General features: G+C 37.7%; 1 protein-coding gene across 1 annotated transcript in view; it reads right to left on the bottom strand.

Moving 5' to 3' along the window:
• Positions 1-22,042, bottom strand: part of ZFAND3 (zinc finger AN1-type containing 3) — a 130,470-nt gene that overhangs the window by 37,189 nt on the left and 71,239 nt on the right. The window contains exon 4 of the mRNA XM_042875446.1: positions 5,381-5,560. Coding sequence (XP_042731380.1) covers positions 5,381-5,560 — 180 coding nt within the window. The remainder of the gene's footprint in view (positions 1-5,380; positions 5,561-22,042) is intronic.

The following is a 22,042-nucleotide window of genomic DNA, read 5'->3' as shown; positions in this document are numbered from 1 at the left end:
CAAATTTTAAGCAGCATTTCTCAGAAGGCAACTCCAATAGCATCCATTTCAGAACAGCTCTGTATTTTGAAGAATTGTTGTAGATCTCCAGACAAAATGTGCTTAAAAAAAAAAAGAAAAAAAAAAAAAAAAAAGCATCTTTTGTGATAAATGTTCAAGAAAACCCACGTATAAAAAATGAAATGAAAAATTGGATTACTGTTAATTTAACATTAAGCAACAAAAGGCTCTTTCTGTACAGAGTACCTTTAAAGAAAATAAAGCTAAAAATAATCTCATAAGATGAAAAACATCTCCTACTGTTACCTAACTTAACAATAATATGAAAAAGCTGAGAGAACAGTTAGTTCTTGTGACATATAGATCCAAAGACTGTAACATCAAACAACAACCAGATGCATTTTCTGTAGTGGAGGTGCGTGTTCTCTTTTTTCCTGATAAAAATTGACAAAATTGAGTAGAAGAAAGAATGTGTAGATCTGGTGAGTTTGTAAGGAAAATCAGAATTACTCCTCATCACCATTATCTAGCTATGACAAAGCTCCGTAGCTTTGTTAGTTATGTGAGTTTAATTGCAATATTAAATCACGTGGGTCAAGTAGGCCAGTTTTGTAGTCGAGAGCAACTTCAGCTGTTACTGCACTCTTTCAGATAGGAGGACACACCTACTAACTGGTATCAAAAAAACAGGTCAGCAGCAAAGCAAATTAATTTCTACAACCATCTCTAACAAGCAAGACAAAATAAATTCTAGCTTGGTTTGTTTATATATTTAATATATTATAAAAGCAGGTACATACGTAACATTCAATCAAAGATGAGCCAGAAGAACATCCCCATAGCCAGAACTATAAAAATGACAGGATATACAAAACTGAGTTGTATAGCAATGAACAGGTCATTTCTCAAGTATTTTCAGAGCGTGCACAGGAAAGCTGATCTTTCTGACTCCCCTGACAAGCCCAAGCAAATACAAAACCTGAAGTAGTTTGAAGTAGGTAGAAATCTTTCACGTGTTGCCAGAGAAAAGGCTATTCAACAAAGAAAAACAAAAAAAAGATGTGCTTGTTTGTTCACTTTTGATGAGGTTATGTTGAAAAAAAATGACAACTTGTATTTTTTTTCATTATTACTACTCAGAAGACCAAAAAAAAAGTTATTATGTTCCTAGTACTGTAGTCTGTGTTGCTTTTTACAGTCATGCCTCAATAAGCCATGAAATTTAGATGATAAACATTCAAAAGCTGCAGCAGAAAGAAAACCAATCTCTCACCTTTCTGCCAGGGATCTCTCATGGGAGCCTGCTGCATCTGTGTGCCAGCTGTAGAGCCTCTTATGTACAAAAAGTAAATTCACCAAAACAACTTCATAATTGGTTACAACTCAGCATTCGCAGCACATGCAAACGTTTAATGAGAGAAAATGTTTTAAAGCTTTCTTTAAACTTGTCTTGAAAATCATATGCTTGAAATCAAATGCTTTAAAAGCATTTGAAATAAATTGATGAAAATGCTGAAGCTCGATATGCAACAGTTCAAATCTTGAAAGCTGTAACAATAAATAGAAAAAAATGTACAGGCATTCAGCCCTGAGAATCACATTTAGGCTTCAGAAACAGCACACAGAGTTAAGGTGTGGACAGTGACTGTCACCCTTTCCATGCTGAAATCCCAATATATTTTGTGACATTTAAAGCAATACCTCAGGTCTCTGTATATCTTCTTACAAAGTCTTTACTGTAGAAATGCAAAGCATTTAACAGCTCTGAAACATCAGATATTCCTTCTGTCCTTTTTCAATTGTGGTTTTTGCTAATTTGAGGAGGCCAGGAAGAGTTAAGCACGTAATTAAAATAAAATAATGTCAACTGAAGCTAAGAACTACTGAAATATCAAATCTGATCCAGCTGCCAGAATTCGAGTTGTTCACGCTGACATTTCTCCTGTCACATAACAACATGGTTAGTTTTAAACCTGCACAGTGTCAACTTTAGGTCTACTCACACAGTGACAGAAAAATAATGTGACAACCCCAGAGAAAGCAATGAAGACTTGAAACTACACAAAATTATTCCATATTCAGTGTGACCTTTTCCTTACCAAAATACATAAAACCTTCCTTAACAAGCTTTTTTTTTTTTTTAATCCTTTTTAAAAGTGTGGGTAGTTTAAGGTGGAGTAAGGGGCAGAAAGAAGCAGAAGGCCTTTCACAAATTCCTTCTCCCTCTGTTAGAAATAAACAACTCTCCCTCCCAATGAAAAAGGAAACCATTGCCAAAGCAGCCAGTTGATATGGTGACTAACACTAAAGTTACTTCTGCCTTGACTTCCTAAATGAAAAGAGACAAAGTGAAAGATAAGAATACATTAAAACTACACAGAACTTCAACACACAGAAACTTATCCGCATGTAAAAAAAGCAGAGGAACAACAATTAGACTGATTTAACAATCTGTTAAGAAACAGATCATTAAAACCCATGGAAATCTAGACTTGGTAAAGCAGTACCAGCATCAATACATTCCTTATCTGCAAAAGCTCACTGCAGAAAACTTACTGCCACTGACAATATAATAGACAGGAAAATTTGAGATGGAAAAAGGCAACTGAAGTAGTATACATGGGAAATAAAACAAACAAAATAATCCTAGAAGTCTTTTCCCCTAAAGCTTCTCATTTCCCTAAAAGCATTTAAAAGTCAGTCAAACAAACCATATGCAATACTTCATACAACCAAAGCATAAGTGAGGGGGGAAAAAACATCCTGAAACTTGCACCACCATCTCTTGGCATAAATTCTTAATGCATTTTTGCTGACCGCAACTGTAATACTGAGAACTGCCTTCCATGTACAAAGCAGCCCTGCTCAGAGCTGAGGGTTTGGAAAAAAAAGTCACTGTGACCTGGGCATGTATATGAGAAGCTCAGTAATTGTCACACTGAACTCCTGCAAAATTCAGTGCAAGGAACATTTCCTCTCCATCACTCATCGAGTGTTTAAAAAGGAAATGACTACTGGAAATAACAAATAAAAAAACCTACAGTCTTTCCAATACAGAATATAAATCTTACCACATGAGCTTTCTATGGTTCTCTTTAGTCGTCGTAACATGAATGGAATTTCTTAACTGCCTAAACGACCTGCTACAATTCTGTCCAAACTCTTTACCGTGGGAACTAAACTGCTATAGCAAATGCCTGTATGTGAGATTCTCCTCAGAAGCACGACAGGGAAGAGAGAGAAATGGGGTACATCATGAGAATCCTTCCTGAGCACTCTCATCTTTCCATTCTCTGATGGGGAATACCTTAATAACCCAATATATTGATTTCTGGTGCATTACTGCAATTCTATTCTGAACAGAACATAGCTGTACATCATCACACAATGCTGCAAAGTATCAGTCTTTAAAGGACACAGCTACAATGAGAGCAGCATGTGCCTTACAGAACTTGTTGAAAAATACATATTGCACAGAAAAGGATGCCCTTAAATTAAAATCAAAAAGACATTTAAAGTTTTTGCATTCTTCATTACAGGAAAGACTCTTCCACTCTGAGACCATTACCCATCAGAAAAGCTCCATCTGTGCATAATTATTTCTGATAAATGGCATTAAGCTTCATTAAAGAGGTAGTGGGGACGTGAGAGAAGACAAAAAGAGCTCCAGCTCTAAATAAATCTCTCCACTGTATTTCACTTAAAATCACCCCAGCAGGAAGTCATAAAGAATTTTTTATAGGTAATATTTTCAAATGCTCTGCAGGCCGTACTGCCTAATATCCATCACCTTGAGTGTATGTTCACAAGCACACAGTGATCTAGGGTGAAGGACATGATTTTTCTCCCCTCTTTCCCTCTCTGTAATCACCTTCCCACATAACCCCAAGTGCTTCTCAGCCACAAGAGAAACACTTTAACGCAATTTAATTCGTCACTGAACACAGTTCATGAAACCTGACCCAATAAGCACCAGAAAAGCACCCCGTAATGCCAGGTAGTAGATCTCTGCTAATAAGCCAGCAGAGGAGCTGAATCCCACTGCCCTGCAAATGCCCAAATGTGATGTTACAGCACAACATTTTACTGGAAGGGTGTTTTAAAGCTTTGTTTTTTATTTTTACATGATACTACAGGTTTCCCCTGGACAAATACTGGACAGAAGGAAGAGATGGGTGTTTTGCAGCAACTGCGTGTGTGAAGGAGTGACAAGTTACACAGCAAGTTTACCCTTATTACTGATACCAGAAGGTTCAAGCTTAAACAATAGGAAGTACCTATCACTTCTTGCTGTATTTCTGAAAGTATTCATTTATGTAGGTAGAAAACTTAATTTTAAATTAAGCATTTTATTTTTGTCTAATAAGCTACTGCAATCCCACAACAGCAATTACTGCTTTGTCCATAGCCGTTCTGAATAAACAAGAAGAACATAAATGCAAAGTCTAACTACCTGTAAAAAGAATAAATACTTTTGAAACTCAGTAAAAATCATCCTACCCAAACACTGAACACAACTGAAAGCAATCGTGCCGTATCAAAGATCTCTCAATCCTTTGCTTTTTTGGCATCCTTATTTTCAGCAGAAAAATAAGTGCAGCTCTAGGAGATTCTCCATCAAAAATGAGTGTGTTTTTCTTACAACATGTACATCCGTCTACTACACAAGATGCATAGATGAACATAGCTCAAGAGAAATTCTCTCTACGGAGAGAACCTTCTAAAATAAAGCTATGGTTTGAGCAACATGAAACTATAAATTATTCATTTAAGCTTAACTTAAAGAATGCAGATTTTTAAACTCAATATACAGTGTGAACTCGTAAAGAGTTTTAGAGTGAAGCTCTGTATCACAATACACTTCTACTAATTTTTAATTCTTTAGCCTAGCTCAAGGAAAAAATTTTGCCTGATATTTCAAGAGAGAGCAAGAAATAAGGAGGCAGGTGACCATGTGAAGCTTAGTTTATCCAAGTGACCTAGCAGGAATTTAAACAAACACGCATTACAGACAATACTATGTGCAACTGTAATGATTAAAAATCACATAAGTACATATATTAACTTACTATCAATCTGAGAAAAATTCTCAAAACAAAAGTGCCCCAATATTTATATAATTAAATGATTTAAATAATAAAATCAAATGATTGCATGCTGCATTTCAGACAGCTATAAAGTTAACCAGAAACTCCTGTGACCCCTTTTCATTCGCTCTTTGGTTAACATCATCAATTTGCATTTCCTCAGTAACTTCTACTGTTTACCATCAAAAGACAGACCTCCTTTACTTCCAAAAAGAAGTCAGCAGAACATAACATTGCGAATGACGAGAAACATATTTGTTTCCTTTGCTCTCACTTAGGACTTGTGCACTTACATTCCTCTTTGCTCGGTGAAGTTACATTCAGTTCTGTCAAAAGTTGCTGGTTGGAGTTAGCGGCCTGCGTGGTTAGAGAGGTATTGCTGTTGTCACTGTTTGTTTCTCCAGAGAACAAATCTGACTGGCTGTTGCTTGTGCTGGGAGTTGAGTCATCATCTGGCTGCTTCTTCTGGAAATCTATCAAAATCAAGGTTCCATACGTCATCTCATTTGCTTAATTTAATACATTTTACTCAAATACCAGAATAATGAAAATCACCCCCCCAATACCGGCAAAGGTATTATCGTTCTGACTGCTCCTGATCTCAAACACCACAAACACTGCAATGTCTGGTTTTTTTGTGAAACTGTGCACTAGGTTATCTGAAAGAGAAAATCCTTTGTCAATGTTTATAGCTTCCATTAAAATAAGTAAAGATTTCTTAGTGTGGGAAAAGCCATAATTTTTAATTTTCCAGTTTGTCATATTTGCCTTTAGTATTAAATGCAGTTATTTATGAAAAGCAGCTCCCTCCTCCATACTTCTTAACTTCAAGCTAGAACCAAAAATGAAATAATACTTCACACTTCAGTTAAACAATAGAGACCATTATTATCAGTGTATTATGACTTACTGAAAGAGAAAGAACAGAGTACCACTGCACAAAACTAGATCTCAATATACTGTAGGAGCGGGTTCAAGAGAACACAGCAATCCATACCAACCACAGGACAAACTCCTTCCCAGGTTCCCACTCAAGCCACAACTTCTTCACAAAGGGAATTCCTTCTATTTTCATCCAACTTACTCATGTGTTGCCTTTCTGTGCTTAAGTCCTCCAGGGCTACCTGTGCTATGCTCTTCCTTTTGTGCCTGCACTGTCTTACATTCTTACATGCCTGGGCTGAACTGAATCTAGAAATAGTTAGGCAATCCTATCCCCTTCTCTTCTCTCATTCTGTACCTCCCAAGACATAGCTCGGTCAATGCTTAAAAACAAACAAACAAACAAAAAAACCACCAAAACAAAAAACAAAGATGATTATTTTGCAACAATTAAGCCAGGCACATCCAACCCATGGCCCAGCACAACCTGCAGTGTGACCACCCCTGTCCCACACCATCATGGCACCCAGCCCCATCACTCAGCAACAACTGAAACACTGGTGCCCTATTAACACTGTCTGCATTGTAACAAAAAGAAGAAGAGGGTTCAGTGCAGACCTAGCACAGATTAGGGTAAATAATTTTACGCATTTTGATACACTGGCTAAACACAGTCCTGCAAGCAGAGAAAAATACAAAGCCATGATTTTCCGTTCTAATAAAGAAATTTGTGAATAGTTTCAAGATTGCCCAAAAAAACCATGAATTTCTTTGTATACCAGTGATTCTATTCAGTTGGCCATAAATAAGCTATCATTCAACTCAAAAATCTGATTGTGTCTCTTTATCAGATTTTTAAGCCCTATCTTTAAGCCAGAGAAAAATATCCCTTGCTTCACTATCACACCTTATTCACATCACTGATTTTTTTGGCAGTAGGTGTATTTGTAAGCAACTGTTTTCAAGGATGAAGTGCAGAAATAGTAAACTTACAGCAAAAGTCTCAGAGGAACATCTTGAGACTTCACTGAGAATTGCAGCTACTGCCATCAAACCAGCCTGGTGCAGCCCAGGTAAGCCAAAAGGTTGGACAGCCACAATCTAAGCCAATGCATGTTCTGCAGCATTGTTTATTATCTATTTGTAAATTAGACTTTTCTGGGCTGGGAGAAGGAATACATTTCTACCAGTTTCCAGACACTGATTTAACAGTTTAAAATGCATTTCAAACGTGCCAGCCAACACTGCTTCCTCCGTCAGCCGTATCAGACAGGTAATTCTAGGAGCCCTGCAACATGGGAGACAAGACCTTTACTACAACAGTCGAACACAAGTGTTAGCAGCAGTACTCCTCCAGCTGGCTGAGGCAGCTCCCTTTCCACTTTCCAAATCCCTTCTGCTTCAGTGCATGACAGAGAGAGGAAAACTAAGCTCGGGAGGGCAGGATGCTGAACCAGACCACAAAATAAGATTGCCTCAGATGACGAGGAAAAAAAAAAAAAAAAAAGCTATGTAGGCATCAATGCAATCAGTGGTATGAGATCTGCTAGCTAGCCGAATACAGTTGCCTGCTCCAGCACCAGCATTCCAAGCTGCTCACTGATCTATGGCAGTTAGGTTAGACAAGGGGAGTAAATCACTATGGTACGTTAAAGCTATGTGCAACATTATAGCTACGCCCCATAGTCCAAACTCCATATCTAGGATAGGTCCCATTCTCAGGCTTACCTCCAAAACAGATTCAGGTGAAATGTTTTCAAGTGCAAAGCCCCTCTTGCGGGCCTTCCAAATCCCATTGTCTTGATAGTGGATCAGCCACAGCACTGGTCTCAATTCCTACCAGCCATATCACTAATTTCAGCCTGGCATCCTCAGACACCCCCCAGGAATACCCCTCTCCCAGCCAAGTGGATTTTGCTCAACATCCAGTTATTCCCACAAAGCAAAGCATTTCCTCCTACTAAAGACAGCTGAGGATGAGCTGCTTTCACCTCCTGATGTTCTTGAACACATTAAAAAAAAATACAACAAAACACCACCACCACAAAGGCAGAATGAATTCATTTTGCAAACATAATGCATGTATAAGTGAAGGTTGCTTGTTATGACAGAGAAAAACAGTGCAGTCTATAAACATTTGCAGACGATGATGCATCAGAAACACAGGTTGCCAACGTGACACATTGGGACTGGAAAGCACTGTAGTTGAACAGTCCCTAATTGCTGATTTTGGATTCAAAAGTAAATTGCCAGAAAAATTAAGCTGTAACTTCTGCTATGGAAGCCTCAGCCAGAAGTTCAGCTTGGATAAGCACAAGCTCAAAGCCAGGGAAGAGTAGGTGGCAGCAGACAGGAATTCATCTGCATCTACAACAGCCTGGTGGAAAGCTCTTTGGGAACAGACCTATTCGGGCCTCACTAGTTATCAACACAGTTTCATGTAAGTTTGGCTCCTGATCATTATTAGTGTGCTTGTAAAAATCAAGCAAGCTTTGAGTTCTTTGATTCTGCACCAGCTATGATCCAATAAGTGCAGCAATGAGACCTGGAACCATCAGTTTAGAAGCTCCCCAATTCTTCACACCTACAATGAGATAACAGTTCTGGCAGAAGGAGAGCTCACAGCTGGAGACGCTTTGGAAATGACAAATAATGGTTGAGAAAATAAGAGAAGATTGTACAACTTGCCTATAAAGGTGACTGCAGAGACAAAGTGTTTTATATGAGATTGCATCCAAGGCAGCACACAAAAGCAAAGCTGCACTGTGTATGCATATCAGAAATGGGAACACCTTCATTTTCAAGGAGTGGACAAAAAAAGCTTATGCTCAATATTACACATCACGAGGAATCCACAAAATCCGTCAAAAAAAGTGAGTGCAGAGTTACAGAAACAGCAATAGGTACTACGGGGTTTATTAAAGTTTGGTAAGCTAGAAATTCACAGGCTATTTTTTTCCTAGATAGATGCAAATACATAGGTAGGACTAGCTCAGTGCCATCCACTAAGGGCATTTACAGATGAATGCAGAACATTTTTTAAGTAAATGGCCTAAATAACAGAAGTCCCGACAGTCTTTTAAAGACAGTGCAGTAGATACCAGTGCTACAGTTGTGTCCCCTAAAGCTCTATTTTTAATAAGCACATAAACTGACTTTATATTTTTTCTGAAGAATTATTCACTTTATCAAACTGTGGATAAATTCACCAACTTAAAAGAGCATAAAAGGCTGTCAGAAGTCATCATGCTGTGACTGCATTTCCCATTTCCCAACAAGCTTCCTAGTAACATAATTTGAGTAGCAAACATGGCAGCAAAATCCACCACGGCACTAAAATGCCTTTTACCTTTCCCTTTCCAGGACTTTGTGTTCAGAACTAATTTTTATCCAGTCTGCATCCTACTTTGATTTGCATTTTCAAGGAATTTCTGAAATACTGCTTTACAATTTGTGGTCCAGTATTTTACTGCTGCAAATAGGTAACTTATGACATGTTGTATTAGATGTGCTACACTTTCCTGAGTAAGAGCAGACCGCATTTGGCTTCTTTTAACCAAAAACCCGTTAGCAGGTTAACACGTAACTGGCAGACCACCTTCATCTCCCTAAAAGGCAATAAGAGTTGGCAACAATTACAGCACCAATTGTGTCTGAATGAATCCAGTTAACTGCTGAACAAATAAAACAAAACAAAAATATGAACACAATAACAGGCAAGATCCTGGCAAGATCTGAAGGGGAGGTTTCACTCAGATTGAGATCAGAATGTAAACTCTACTGAGAGAACAATGACCTCCCGTTACAGCCTCAGTGGGAAAGAAACCAAAGCAGAACAAGAGTTGGCACGTAATTTATCATTTCCAGAAGTTTTTATTTAACCACAGACACATGCTAAACACCTTCATTAACTTGTCTCCTTTTTACTGAGGCTTTCACTATGCTAGCAAAACCAATGCCAAAACGCACAACGGCTGACTGAAAATACATGAAATTACTCAACATTCTGCTTTCCTAGTTAACAAAATGCAATGCTATGACTTCATGCAGCCTTCTACTGGCACACAGGCTAGGAAGGTTTCTCCACTTGTCAAAAAATGTTTTCTCCTGTTGTTGGCTGTATTAGTTAGCAGGTGGGACCCGCACCCAAATGCGACTTGACAATCAGCTGCTTCTCACATGGGGGATTAGCAGTGGAAAAGAGCTCTCAGTACAACACGTGAAATCAATCCAGGAAGATTGTACTGCATGGACTGAGAAGCTGCTAGTAGCAAGCAGCAACACTGCCAGTTTTTGAGCTCCAAAATCCTTCTGCCTTGTTGTGTTTAAGGGCCGCCCCCAGCATTCCAACTCGCAGAGGCAGAAACCTCAGGCAGAACTCTGATGCACTGGATGTTAATGGTAAGTAGCAAAACAAAAACAATGCTCTTAGCATTTGTTTGGAAACAGCACAATGACTATCTGCATACACAGACGTGATACAAACATTTTATGCTTTCTCTATACAGTTCACTCAAATAGTTTAGATTGAAAGGGAATGAAGAAACCAGGTATGTTCAGAGGCATCTAAAGAATAAATTCCTTTGCCGGACAATCTTTTGTCTTTTTGTAGTTTTATAATAATATTGATAATGAAAACCATCCATTTATAGCTTCTGATATTAAAACCATCAATACCTGACAAAATAGCTAAGATAATAAAGAGTTCTTGACTTTTTCTGAAGTGCAAAGGGTCTGTACCTATACTGGGAAGAACCCTTTAGCTCCTGATAAGTACATCATGTAACAGCAGTCAGTAGAAACTTGAGGTTCAACCAAATATGAGCCATATAAATGTATCATTAAACATTTAATTCTGAAAAAGACAAGTTCACCAGAACACTATACAAAATGACTTAAAAGTAAGCCTGAGCTTTTTTTCCCTTTTGCATTGATGCTATGGCATAATAATCATACAATTTATGACATTTACAAGTGATTTTAAAACTAAGCTCTTCTCCCAGCTTATTTCAAGGATCAAGGTTACAAACACTTCTTTTTCTCTGGTCTATAACAGATGTTGTCATCAATAAAGAATGGGTTCATTCAAGTAAATGATGGATGTTGCAAGAAGTGTCAGAGTAAACAGAATGCTAAGAGGAAAAAATTAGAGTCTTTAAAGTAATTTTGGTTGACAGGCTATAATACACCTCTTAGTCACACTCCAGCCCTACAGCTCCCATAACTTAGCACTGTAAAATAGCAAAAATGGTGTTTGGAGAGTGTTTGCTTCTTACACTGCATTAAATGTGCAGGCTGCACATTCTTCTAACCAGAGCATCTTGTTCTTTTACAGAGTATAAATTAACACGGCACTGTTAAATTGCATGTTCAGTAGAATCACAACACTGCACACAAGAGACTTTTACCTTCCTCTAACCAGAACACAGCTTCACACTTCAGAAAAAGTGCTTTTTTGAGAGTATTCTGTGAGAAGTAACACAAATATTATGACACTGGAAGCATTACAGTGAACTGATTGTTCTGAGTTATTGTATCATTCCTATTTCATGTGACTGTTTATACACGACAACCATGGTGTATTTCTGCAAGTCCTAAAGATTTTATTTACCTTTTTTTTTTTTTTTTTTCCCTCTTTTAAACTCTTCACTGGACTTTTCTGGTTCACAGCCTACTGCAGGCATTACAAGTGGCATTCCTTTATACCTACATTTTGCACAATAAATTAGTGTGAAATGGGTAAAACCTTTCCCTTAAGTAGAGATCTGAATGAAATCTAAAGCTCTGACAACAGACTAAACAAAACTACATGGAAGAGAAGATTTTTTTCTTTTAGGTAACAAAGATGCAGTAGCCCACAGATACAGAGACCCTGCCCTAAGGGGAATACATAACAGAACTGAAACAAGCATTTGTATCGGAGAAGACAACCAAATCATGAAACACAATCAGAGCTAAGAGCTATACAAATCTGTATCTACAAATAAATATAATGCACACACATTTAGAAAAATATTTCTTAGTAAGTACATAATAGCAATAATATTGGATGAACTGAGAAACAGTCGGAAGAAAGAAATAGCTTGCATAAAAATACACACATGATCAGCAAAGCTCATCGCTCCCGCAATTAAACACAAAGCACAGCGAGAGCTCACAACCTATCAACAATACTGAAAAGATTATATTCTCTGCAACTGAACTTTAGAGTTGTGAGCACCTTTTAGAAGAGCAACACATTATTAACAGGAGTTTCAGAAAACGTGATTTGCATGTTACAGAAGCTGGGCTTTTCAGGTACATCTCATTTTCTTTTTCAATAAGCAGAAATACGAGAAAAAGGGTAAAATAAATGGGAAAGAAAAAAAAAAAAAGATGATTCTACAAAGGCAGGAAGCAGACATCATAGCAGCAATTGCCTATATTTATCATTCAGAAACCAGAATCAGGTTACAACCTTCACACTGAAGAGCTGTTAGGATATTTAACACGATCGATTTCTGTTTGTTTCTTTTTTAATTAAACCTGATAGACATTGCGTTTTGGGTTAAGTCCCACCTCAAAAGAGATGAAAAAGGCGACACCACAGAGGAGGCCATCCTTCTCCTGGCTGCACAGAAGGACTCCCTACCACAGTTACATAGGAAGTCTGGATTTGATGAACAAACTTTGCCTGTTACTTAGCAAGAAAATTCAAAAGGAACTAATAAACAAAGTTCAAAAGGAACTAATAAACAAATAATTCAAAGGAACTGATAAACAGTAAGACAACAAGCATAACATTATTATAAGTGATCTACAATTCAGAATCCAAGTTATTAATGAATACATGTGCTTACATCTTTTAAGAGAAATGCAGTTTTGCATTGGAGTAGCACAATGTACAGCAACTCCATTAACCAGGTGCACAACACCTTCCAGGACGTTATGGAAAAACCCACCATTTCCACAGCAGATGACCCCACTACCCCAAAATAGCTGTGAAATACTGAACTGATGAAAAAGGAATTTCATTACCATCTACAAAAGTTCCCCCTGGGTGCGGCTTCCCTGCACAACACGCACTCCTTTCTCAGTCTGACCTAACAGTTTGCCTACTGGAGCTACTTCAGTGCTGGACAGTAACAAAGTCATTGAAACCCCCACAAAAACACTTGTGTCACATTCCCTGCTGTTACTTTGAGTACTATGCTTACCTTACTTCATATAAAATTTCATTATTTCATAAAACTTGCCAGAAAGTTATATATAAATATAAATATATATATATTTATATATATATATATATATATATATATATATATATAAATAAATATAAAGAACAAATATTATTGCCTACTATTACAAGATCCAAAGTACTGAAGCTAACATAAAGGATTATTTTAACAATCCACTCTTAGGTTTCCTATTACAAAATCCCTCACATCTGTGGTTAGCATTTGTACTCTAATCCAGTACAGAGCACAGACAGTGAGAAAGTACTAAATAAAGACAGCACTGCATTGCAAAAAGTGTAGCTAACAGAGGGCAGCTATGTAGCACCTGCACCTGACAGCATAACCAGGAGATTAAGAGAATTTATTACCTGATTAATTGAAACTGCATGAATTCTAGAGCCTGTGTCAAAGGATATCTGTACTAACTCAACCCACAGTGAAAGTATGAGCTTTAAATAGACTGTGGAAACATAAAGCAACCACTCCTCGATCACGACCATGAGAAATATTTTATTTTTCAATGATAGTAGAGAGCGTGCATTTATCTGGATGAACATCTACCAAAACTGACTGCTAGGAAATCACCCAACCCAGAGGGCAGCCTGCCATGGAGCCCTGCATGCTGCCACTGCAAAAACTGGCAATGATGGCACACTGAGAACCTCTTGGGAGAAACAGCGTGAGAAAGGCTGGTACCCTGCAGCCAGCAGAACTAAATAGACATCAAGATACAGAATGAGTCTCTAAAACTGCATGGATGCAGTAATTTGCAGGATCCATGTGCTGCTTAAGGAGAACGAGCATTTAACGCGATCTGAGGGTAATACAACATTGGGGATTAAATATAAGAGTCTGAAAAAAAGTACCTGGGGAAAACATCTAAGAAGCTCAGATCTACAGAACTTATTCCCAAAGCAGACTTGGAAAATCTGCAATATGAACGTTTTACAGCAGACAAAACAGAATTCTAGAAAAGACACAAAAGTTCTGAACTGCCTTAGAGAAGAACAAAAATAACACAACACCGCAGCTCTGCGATTGCCCTGAACTTCTGCATCTTTATCACTTGAATTTTTAGCAGTAGTACCTCTTCTTGAAATTGAGCAAATTAGTAAGAAATGTTCCACTTCAAATTAAATTCAGATTGATGGTACAATAAAATCTATGAGGCTCATATAGAGGGAGAAATGTTCACTTAGATTAGAATCTGATAAGTAAACCCATAAAAAAAGTAAACTAATGAAGTGAACTTCTTGAGGCATTTTTATTATAAATGAGAGATCTTGAAAACATGACTGTTAACTGATAGAAATAGATTTTAATTCCCATTCACATTTATTTTGGACAATTAATTTACAAGACATGTAGGAATTAATATTCTTTTAATAAAAGAAATGCTTCAATTAGCTTCTCTTGTACCGGAGCTATCTCTGTAACACATTTTATTGTGCCCTTTTCCAACACCTAGAGAGAGCCCTTCAGTTTCAAAACATGCCTAGTATTTTTTAATTAATTCATTCAGCCCACATTATGTGGTTCTAATCAAACTGTGTATGTGTCTCATTTCTGTCAATAACAGTCACTTGTAACAGCTGAAACATTCTCAAGAATTTGCCTACGAGTTGCCAAGATTTTCACCAGGGATGAAAGGCTTTTTACAGCAAATTAAATCTTTCTAGCACTAACCTATGGTTCATCCCCCGTAAATCCCCTTTTCCCTCATCTCTGCTTAAGGCATCTTAAAAACTACCATCAACAAAACTCTCAAAACAATCCTCAGAATTACTCATTTCTTGGATGCTTTTCCCCAGTAATTGCTGGGAAGCTGTTCTAGAAAAGCTCTTCCCAGAACAACAAGAACAGGGGCTCTCACTCCCTTGTCTCATTTCCATCCCACTAGCTCATCCACATCCTGAACAGCGGAGAGCTGAAGGCTTCAAAATGCACACCACTACATGATGGAAAATCAAGCAGGTCTCATCTTATATTTTACGCCCCTTTCTCTCTCTCTCCCTTTTTGAAACATCTGTCTGAGAAGATGATTTAATATTTTATCACTATTTAGGTTTAACCACCAAACCTATAAATTGCAAGGTAAAGCATCAGGAGTTTCTTTCTACTCTTTTAAATCTCAGTAGAATCTGACACTTCTCGTTGCAATAAATACATGTCTTTCACAAACAGCAGTGGAGAACAGTGCGGAAAGAGAGAGGTACGTGAAAAGTGACAGCCTTCAGTAGTGGCAGCATAAACTTCGCTCGGGTTGGAGCCCACATGAGCAGCATGTGATTGCAACACTCTATGGCAATAGCCAGCCATAGGTGTTTTAACCACAATCTGAGAAAGCTCTACATTTTAATGACTTCCCAAAGCAGTTTAGAAGCTTAAAGAAGTAGCTGGAGCCTCTCCATGCATAGAAGGGACCTTTAAGATCATGTAGTTCCAACCCCCTGCTGCAGGCAGGGACACCTCCCTCTAGACCAGGCTGCTCACAGCCCCATCCAGCCCGGCCTTGAGAACATCTCCAGGGAGGGGCCATCTACAACCTCTCTGGGCAACCTGTTCCAGTGTCTCATCAGCCTCACAGTAAAGAATTTCTTCCTAACATTTAGTCTAAATCTACCCTCTTCCACTTTAAAGCCATTTCCCCCCATCCTGTCACAATATACCCATAGAAAAAGCCCCTCCCCAGGTTTCCTGTAGGCCCCCCCATAGGTACCCCTTCATCACCCTCTCCATCTTCTCATGTAATCTTACAGAAATGCACGAGAGCAGCATTCAATCCGACAACAAAAAGAGCTAAAAGGAAACTGTTCAAGATGCAAGGAAAGGAAAAGCCATCTAGATTTACGAATCTGAAAGGTCAAACAAAGCAAACTTTCACTAGATGCACTTGCTACAACCTGCCCTAAATTAAATTCTGAACGTGGAACACAGCAGCTCAGGAATACAACACCAAGTTCCCTTTGCATATTTTCTTTATGTACTTGAAGTTCATGCATATTTCCCTATGCAGTCTTTCATGGAAAAATGTATGAATGTACGCAGGTATCAGACGGCTGCTTTCATAAAATAAACACTGCTTAGGCTTTTCTGTGAGTAACAAAATGTGACTGTTTTGAATTAATGAAAACAATTCTTTTTATTCCTACTTATTAAAGTTGTCATCTAGAAGAATGAACAAATGCTGAATTAAAGCAAATGGAACAGGCATTTTCATTATTAGCCAGTTAATCCCAAAGAACATAGCTGGAACACATCTCAAAATATGGAATTACTACAAGCTGGCTGCAAAGACAAGTCGTCTAATGAGTTCATATCAAAAACATAGGAATTTTTCTGCATTTATTTTTCCTTACAAATGCTGACTATTTCAATATTTAGACGCTTCCCTGGTTCCTATATGTTCAAAGAAATGCAGAAAAGGAAGAGGAATGAAAAAGACTGCTGTCTTTAGTATGATGCGGTCCCCCCAGTGGAAAAGATGGATAAGTACACTTATTTCTATACAGCAAATATATGTGAGCTTAAAGCATCTCTTGCCATGATGAAGTCATCCTTCTATGTCTCAGCGTCAAAGGACAACTCCTGAAACTGGCTAAACCAACCTCACCTATGACCTAATACAGAAATAAGGTGGCATAAACAAAGAATAAAACAAAAAAGAACAATTCTTTCACTTCCTAAATCCATGATACATGATTTCTGACTTTTTGAGTCAAATTTGGCAAATTATTTGACATGAGAATTAGTCTTTTGCCAGCACTGTTTCCACAGGCTGGGCTGAGCTGAGGAGGTTATTAGACTCCAAAGTTAGAACAGAAAACCAAAGTCTCCATCACAGCTGTGCAGTTTAGACCTTAAACAACACATTAATTAAATGCTGGTAATAATGAGATCCTGAGAACGAAAATGGATTCTGCAGCCAGTCCTCAATGTTTCGAGACTTGCTTCAAGGAGTTCAACAACTGGGACTCCTCCTCACATAAAGGCTCCAGCTGTTTTACTTTCTCTAGATGAGAGCCTTAGAGAAAATTTACAGGGCTACACAAGTTCTTCTATTAATAACACACAAGACAGAAAAATACATTTTGAGTGTTCAGCTAGGGGCAAGGGTGAAGAAAGAGCAATATTCGTTATGTTCAGGAGGAAGAACAGAAAAAAATATGCCAAAAGTCCTACCAAAAAGGAAAGCAAGAACAAAAATGCTATTCTCGCATACTCAGCTAGTTTGTTCACTTTTGGAGTGCAGTACTCAAGAAAAGCAAGGAACTAAAACGTGCTTTCAAGAAGGGTTTGAAAGCATTCTTTCAAGAGTTCTTTGTTACGCCTCAACAGAGCTAGAAATAACAATTACACAGTATTGCTTCTTCAGGTGCTCGTACTGTACAGAAATGGCATATGATTGACAGATTGAACCTATACTGAAGATTTTGTAGAGAAAATATCTAATTTTTCTGCTTTGTGGTGTTAGTAAACTAGAGGATAAATGGTTAACAGTAATGTGCTTCAGTTAGGATGTTAGGATGCATCCAGTTAGGATGGCCAGTTGTGCTTCAAGAGCAAGTAATTAGAGACATTACTTTGGAAACTAATTGAGAATCAGCATGTAAAATTCAGTTCAAATAAGTAAGTATGAATAAACTAAATGATGCATACATTTTCAGGAAGAGATGAATGATTACTAGAAGCTAATAACTGTTTTGTGCATGCTGTTCTGATTACCTGATTAAAGCACAACGTCCAAGAGCCTCTCTTCAGTAGGCTAGCAAGAACAGCAAAATACAATCAATTCCAGCAGCAAGAGAGAAAGTAGAAGAAAAATCTAGTTAACTGACAAGCTTGGAATAAACCTGGGACGGGCAGCCCAACCTCCTGCCATTGTACTCAAAGACTCAGAACAGTGGAAAATCTCATATGCAACCTAATTCTCTTTTACAAGGCTCAACTTGGTCTTCAGGAGCAGTCTAAGGTATCTCCCACTATGAAGTCAAAAGTATAATACAGCACAGTAAACAACATGAAGTCTACCAGCAGAGGGAGGTGTTCTACTAGATTGCATTTTCCAAAAAACTAACTTCCCTGCACACTGATTTCAAAATTATTCAGTCATCATCAATAGGGAGCAAGGGAGAAAGTGTGTTTAAAGAAACACACTTTCTTTAAACACACTTTCAAGTGTCTCTTGTCATGCATATCCACTTTAGACTAATTACTGCTATGAAAAATTTGATTTTTGACATAACAGAAGCAACTTAGTCCCTAATTCAACACTTCCATCTCAAGTAAACTATCAGCTGAAAACCCCACCCTTCATCCTCTCTTTCTGACCCATTATGTGAATACAAAAGAAATTCTCATCTTCTGTGTGATCAGGAGATAATGGAGATTTTTTCCAAAACAGAAACTACTTCTGCTTTCATCAGCGAGGAAGAAAAAAATGAAGTGGCATCACCATGCTCTCTTGTGTGATCAGTTCAGCAAACCACCAAGCTTAAAATACACATGAATTAAAAAAGGGAGAGAGAGTTGCAGTAGCAATACTAATGCCTTACATCTTTGCTGAATTTTGCTGTAAAAATTTGTGGGAATGATTAGTCCTAGTATTAGTTTTCTAGAAGACAAAGGAGTGGTGAGAACAATGCCTAATATTTAATTTGTGCATGACTGTGAGCAGACAGACAGCTCTGGGAAAAGATTCAGAGTACAAACGTTAGGAGAAAAATTGCTGCAATATTAGGTATCTAAATCACTCTCTTGAAATGCCTCTGCTGACTAATACTGGGCAACTCAGTAATGCATGGGAAAAAAATTCCACAAACATTCCACAATTCCATTCTGCAAAGGCAAGGAATAAAAACAAATCCCTTGTGTTTGAGAAGAGAGTTACAGGCTTCCTGCAGTTGATATTTGCAAGACTAAACAACAGTAAATGGAAGTATTTAAGATAAGAGGAGTAACAGTGGTTTTGGTTTGTTTTTTACATGTATTGCTATAAAAATAGGGTGCACCGATTCCATTTTTCAGGAACAAAACACAACTGTGTCATCTACTGCACTGGCTGTTTCTAACTGAAGTCTAAATTCTTCAGTGTAAGAACTTTAAGAGGTATATTTTAATGTTAAATGCTCCCATGCTCTGATCTTGCTGAAACGGCAGAAATGTATTTAACAAAAAAGGTGCTCCCTATTAGATGTGTTCTGCTGGAAAACAGCAGAAGTCAATCTAACAGGTAACACTCTGTGGATGACTTTCCACAGTTCTCCCTCACCTAAAATGCTTTAAGGTACCATTTTGATGCTGTCAAATTGTCTTCACATTGAAATATCTTTGAGGCAAGCAACTTCAGAAAATCTTCTGAAGGATGGGCCTTATTCTCATAATCACTTTAGGACCATTGTGGCAGGTGATACTACATGCATTACGTATGAAATAAAACTTAACAAAATAAGTCTATTTAATGCAGGCTACGTTGGAAGAAAAGCATTTTTTTTTAATTAGAAAGAAATACTAGAATCAATTTCTTTTTCATACTGTAGGCTTCCATTATCTCTACAAAAACTACTTCCACAAAAACAAAACAAAACCTCAGCACTGTTTATTAAAAGAAAATTGGGGAACCACTAAATATTTCATAAGTCAGCTTTAAGATTTTCTCTCTTATTTGTCCAATGTTTATACAGAGGATTACAGTTAATAAAGAAGATTCTCCTCATAACAGTGGCAGCTCAACTGAAAACCGGTTTAAAATGAAGGTACTCAGGCTGATAGATCTGAAGATTTTAACTATGAAATTAATTTTCAGACTTGTGTACTAGCCGTGCTGATATTCCACAGATATTTCACAATCAAATATATCTGAATATGAAAATTTGAATATTAAACTTTGTTTCTACAAGGCAAGTCTACTTCAAGTCTCTTACATCCAATTTCACAGAGACCCGAGTGTCCCCAGTTACTTCTTATCTTCTTCCTGCCAAATTCAACAATGACTAAAGAACACATCAGCTCTACAAACAGTCTGATATGAAACCCATGCATTTAATTCCATCAACATACTCCCTTGCTAATTAATTTGTGACCTCTGCAACACACAGTGGGACGTCTATCTACAGTCTCTTCTAGTTCCCAGCTCAGAACATAATTCAATCTGGGCTGCAATGCTGGTCTGACTTCCTGCTTATTCCTTCATTTCCAAGTTCTTCAGGCTATATTAGGACTTGTCAGCTACATCTGGGATAAACAGCGAAGTTACAGAAGCCCAGCTTTCAATTACAACATTTCTCTACTTCATATTTAATATTAGGAAGAACACTTTTTATTTTGCAGACATTTACACTCACAGCTGTGCTAATTCTGTCTGGTCTGTCCTGAGGTGAATTTTGCATTAAATCACCACTAAACACAGTCCTGTTTGTGATGCTTCCCGCTTGAAACAGTGGATTCCAATTTGCACATTTAAAAGAAGTTCTGAAAAACAAAGATAAATCAGTGACTCGAAAGAAACCGTGGTGACAGAGACGGTGGATGAAATCCAAGCTTCTGTAGTATGTTCAAGTGGAATATTTCAAGCTGTTTTATACTCAACTGTACACCATTTAGAGTGCAAAATGTCTCATGTAATCTATGTCTGAAGGTAAAGCTCTGTTTACTGTCGAGTTATCTTTATGGTCTTTGCAAATAGACCTCGAATACTGTTAGTTACATTTTCATAACCATTTTGTAAAGGTATCCAACTGTCTTCAGAGATAGGAAAAAGCTGTGTATGAAGAAAATTAAACCACTTGTCCAATTTCATGCTGGAGAGAAGCATGACGAAGCCAGGAAGCCTACATTCATTTCAAATTTGGGAAGGCTGTGTGTGTGTGTGTGTGTGTAAGTATTTTTAGAAGCTGTGAGAACAGTTTGCCCTGCTTTCTTACAGTCTTGCACTCTTAGTCATTACTGGATATAGGATGCTGCTCTGTCAGAGCTTTGGTTGGCCCTGGACAGACGTTATTTTACTCAGCTTCATGAATTACTTAGGAATTGTTCACTTGTGCACAAGAAACAACTTGAAGACATCAAGGAACACTGTAGAGAGAATGGAACTGAAAAAAAAAGAGCAAAAAAATAAAAATAAAAAAATCAGCAAATAATACAGTAATCTGTGTGAAGAACTTAATGCCACAAATCAATTAACATCAATACTCTGATAGGAGCCATTTTGCTGGCAATTCTAAGGTTTGCCACTTGCATCTTACTTAATCACACCGACCCTTCTAATCAAAACTTGTTTTCTAAGACAGTCTCGGAAAAACAAACCATCCAATCTTCCAGGAAACAAACAGAACTTAAGAGAATACTTAAGAAGCCTATTATTTTGCTTACAGGAGTTTTTCAGTCCTCAACTTTTTCTCTTTTATTTCAGAAGATTCCATCATCCAGCACGCAAAAATTATCACTCTCTTATGCTTCCTTATGAAATCTTAAGTCCCCTTCTTTTTCCGTATTCCCTCAAAAAGCAGTGGTTTCAGAAACAAAGATGATTTAGCCCATACCACGTATTCCTCAAACTTGCTTTACAAGAGAACTGCAAAATGACAGCGATCTGCAATACCACGAGAATAACTGCACGAGTCTGAAAATTCACAGCAATCCTTCATGTTGAAAACAGGGCACTACTCTGAAGGGTTTTCAGAGTGGTTTCCACATCAAAAGTAAGTAGCAGAAAAGTAATGACTTTTTAAAAAGCATTACAGTCACAAGGACCGTGCTACGAACAGACTGGTGTGTCAAATTCACTGTAACACTCGACCTTCTGAAGCTTTTTCTTTAATTCATGCTACAGATTGAGGCAGGCACAGGTCAGCGGAC

This window comes from Lagopus leucura, unplaced genomic scaffold, assembly GCF_019238085.1.
Source record: "Lagopus leucura isolate 7727_CA_CO unplaced genomic scaffold, USGS_WTPT01 Super-Scaffold_73, whole genome shotgun sequence".
Taxonomy (NCBI): domain Eukaryota; kingdom Metazoa; phylum Chordata; class Aves; order Galliformes; family Phasianidae; genus Lagopus; species Lagopus leucura.
This window is presented reverse-complemented; position numbering and strand designations above follow the sequence as displayed.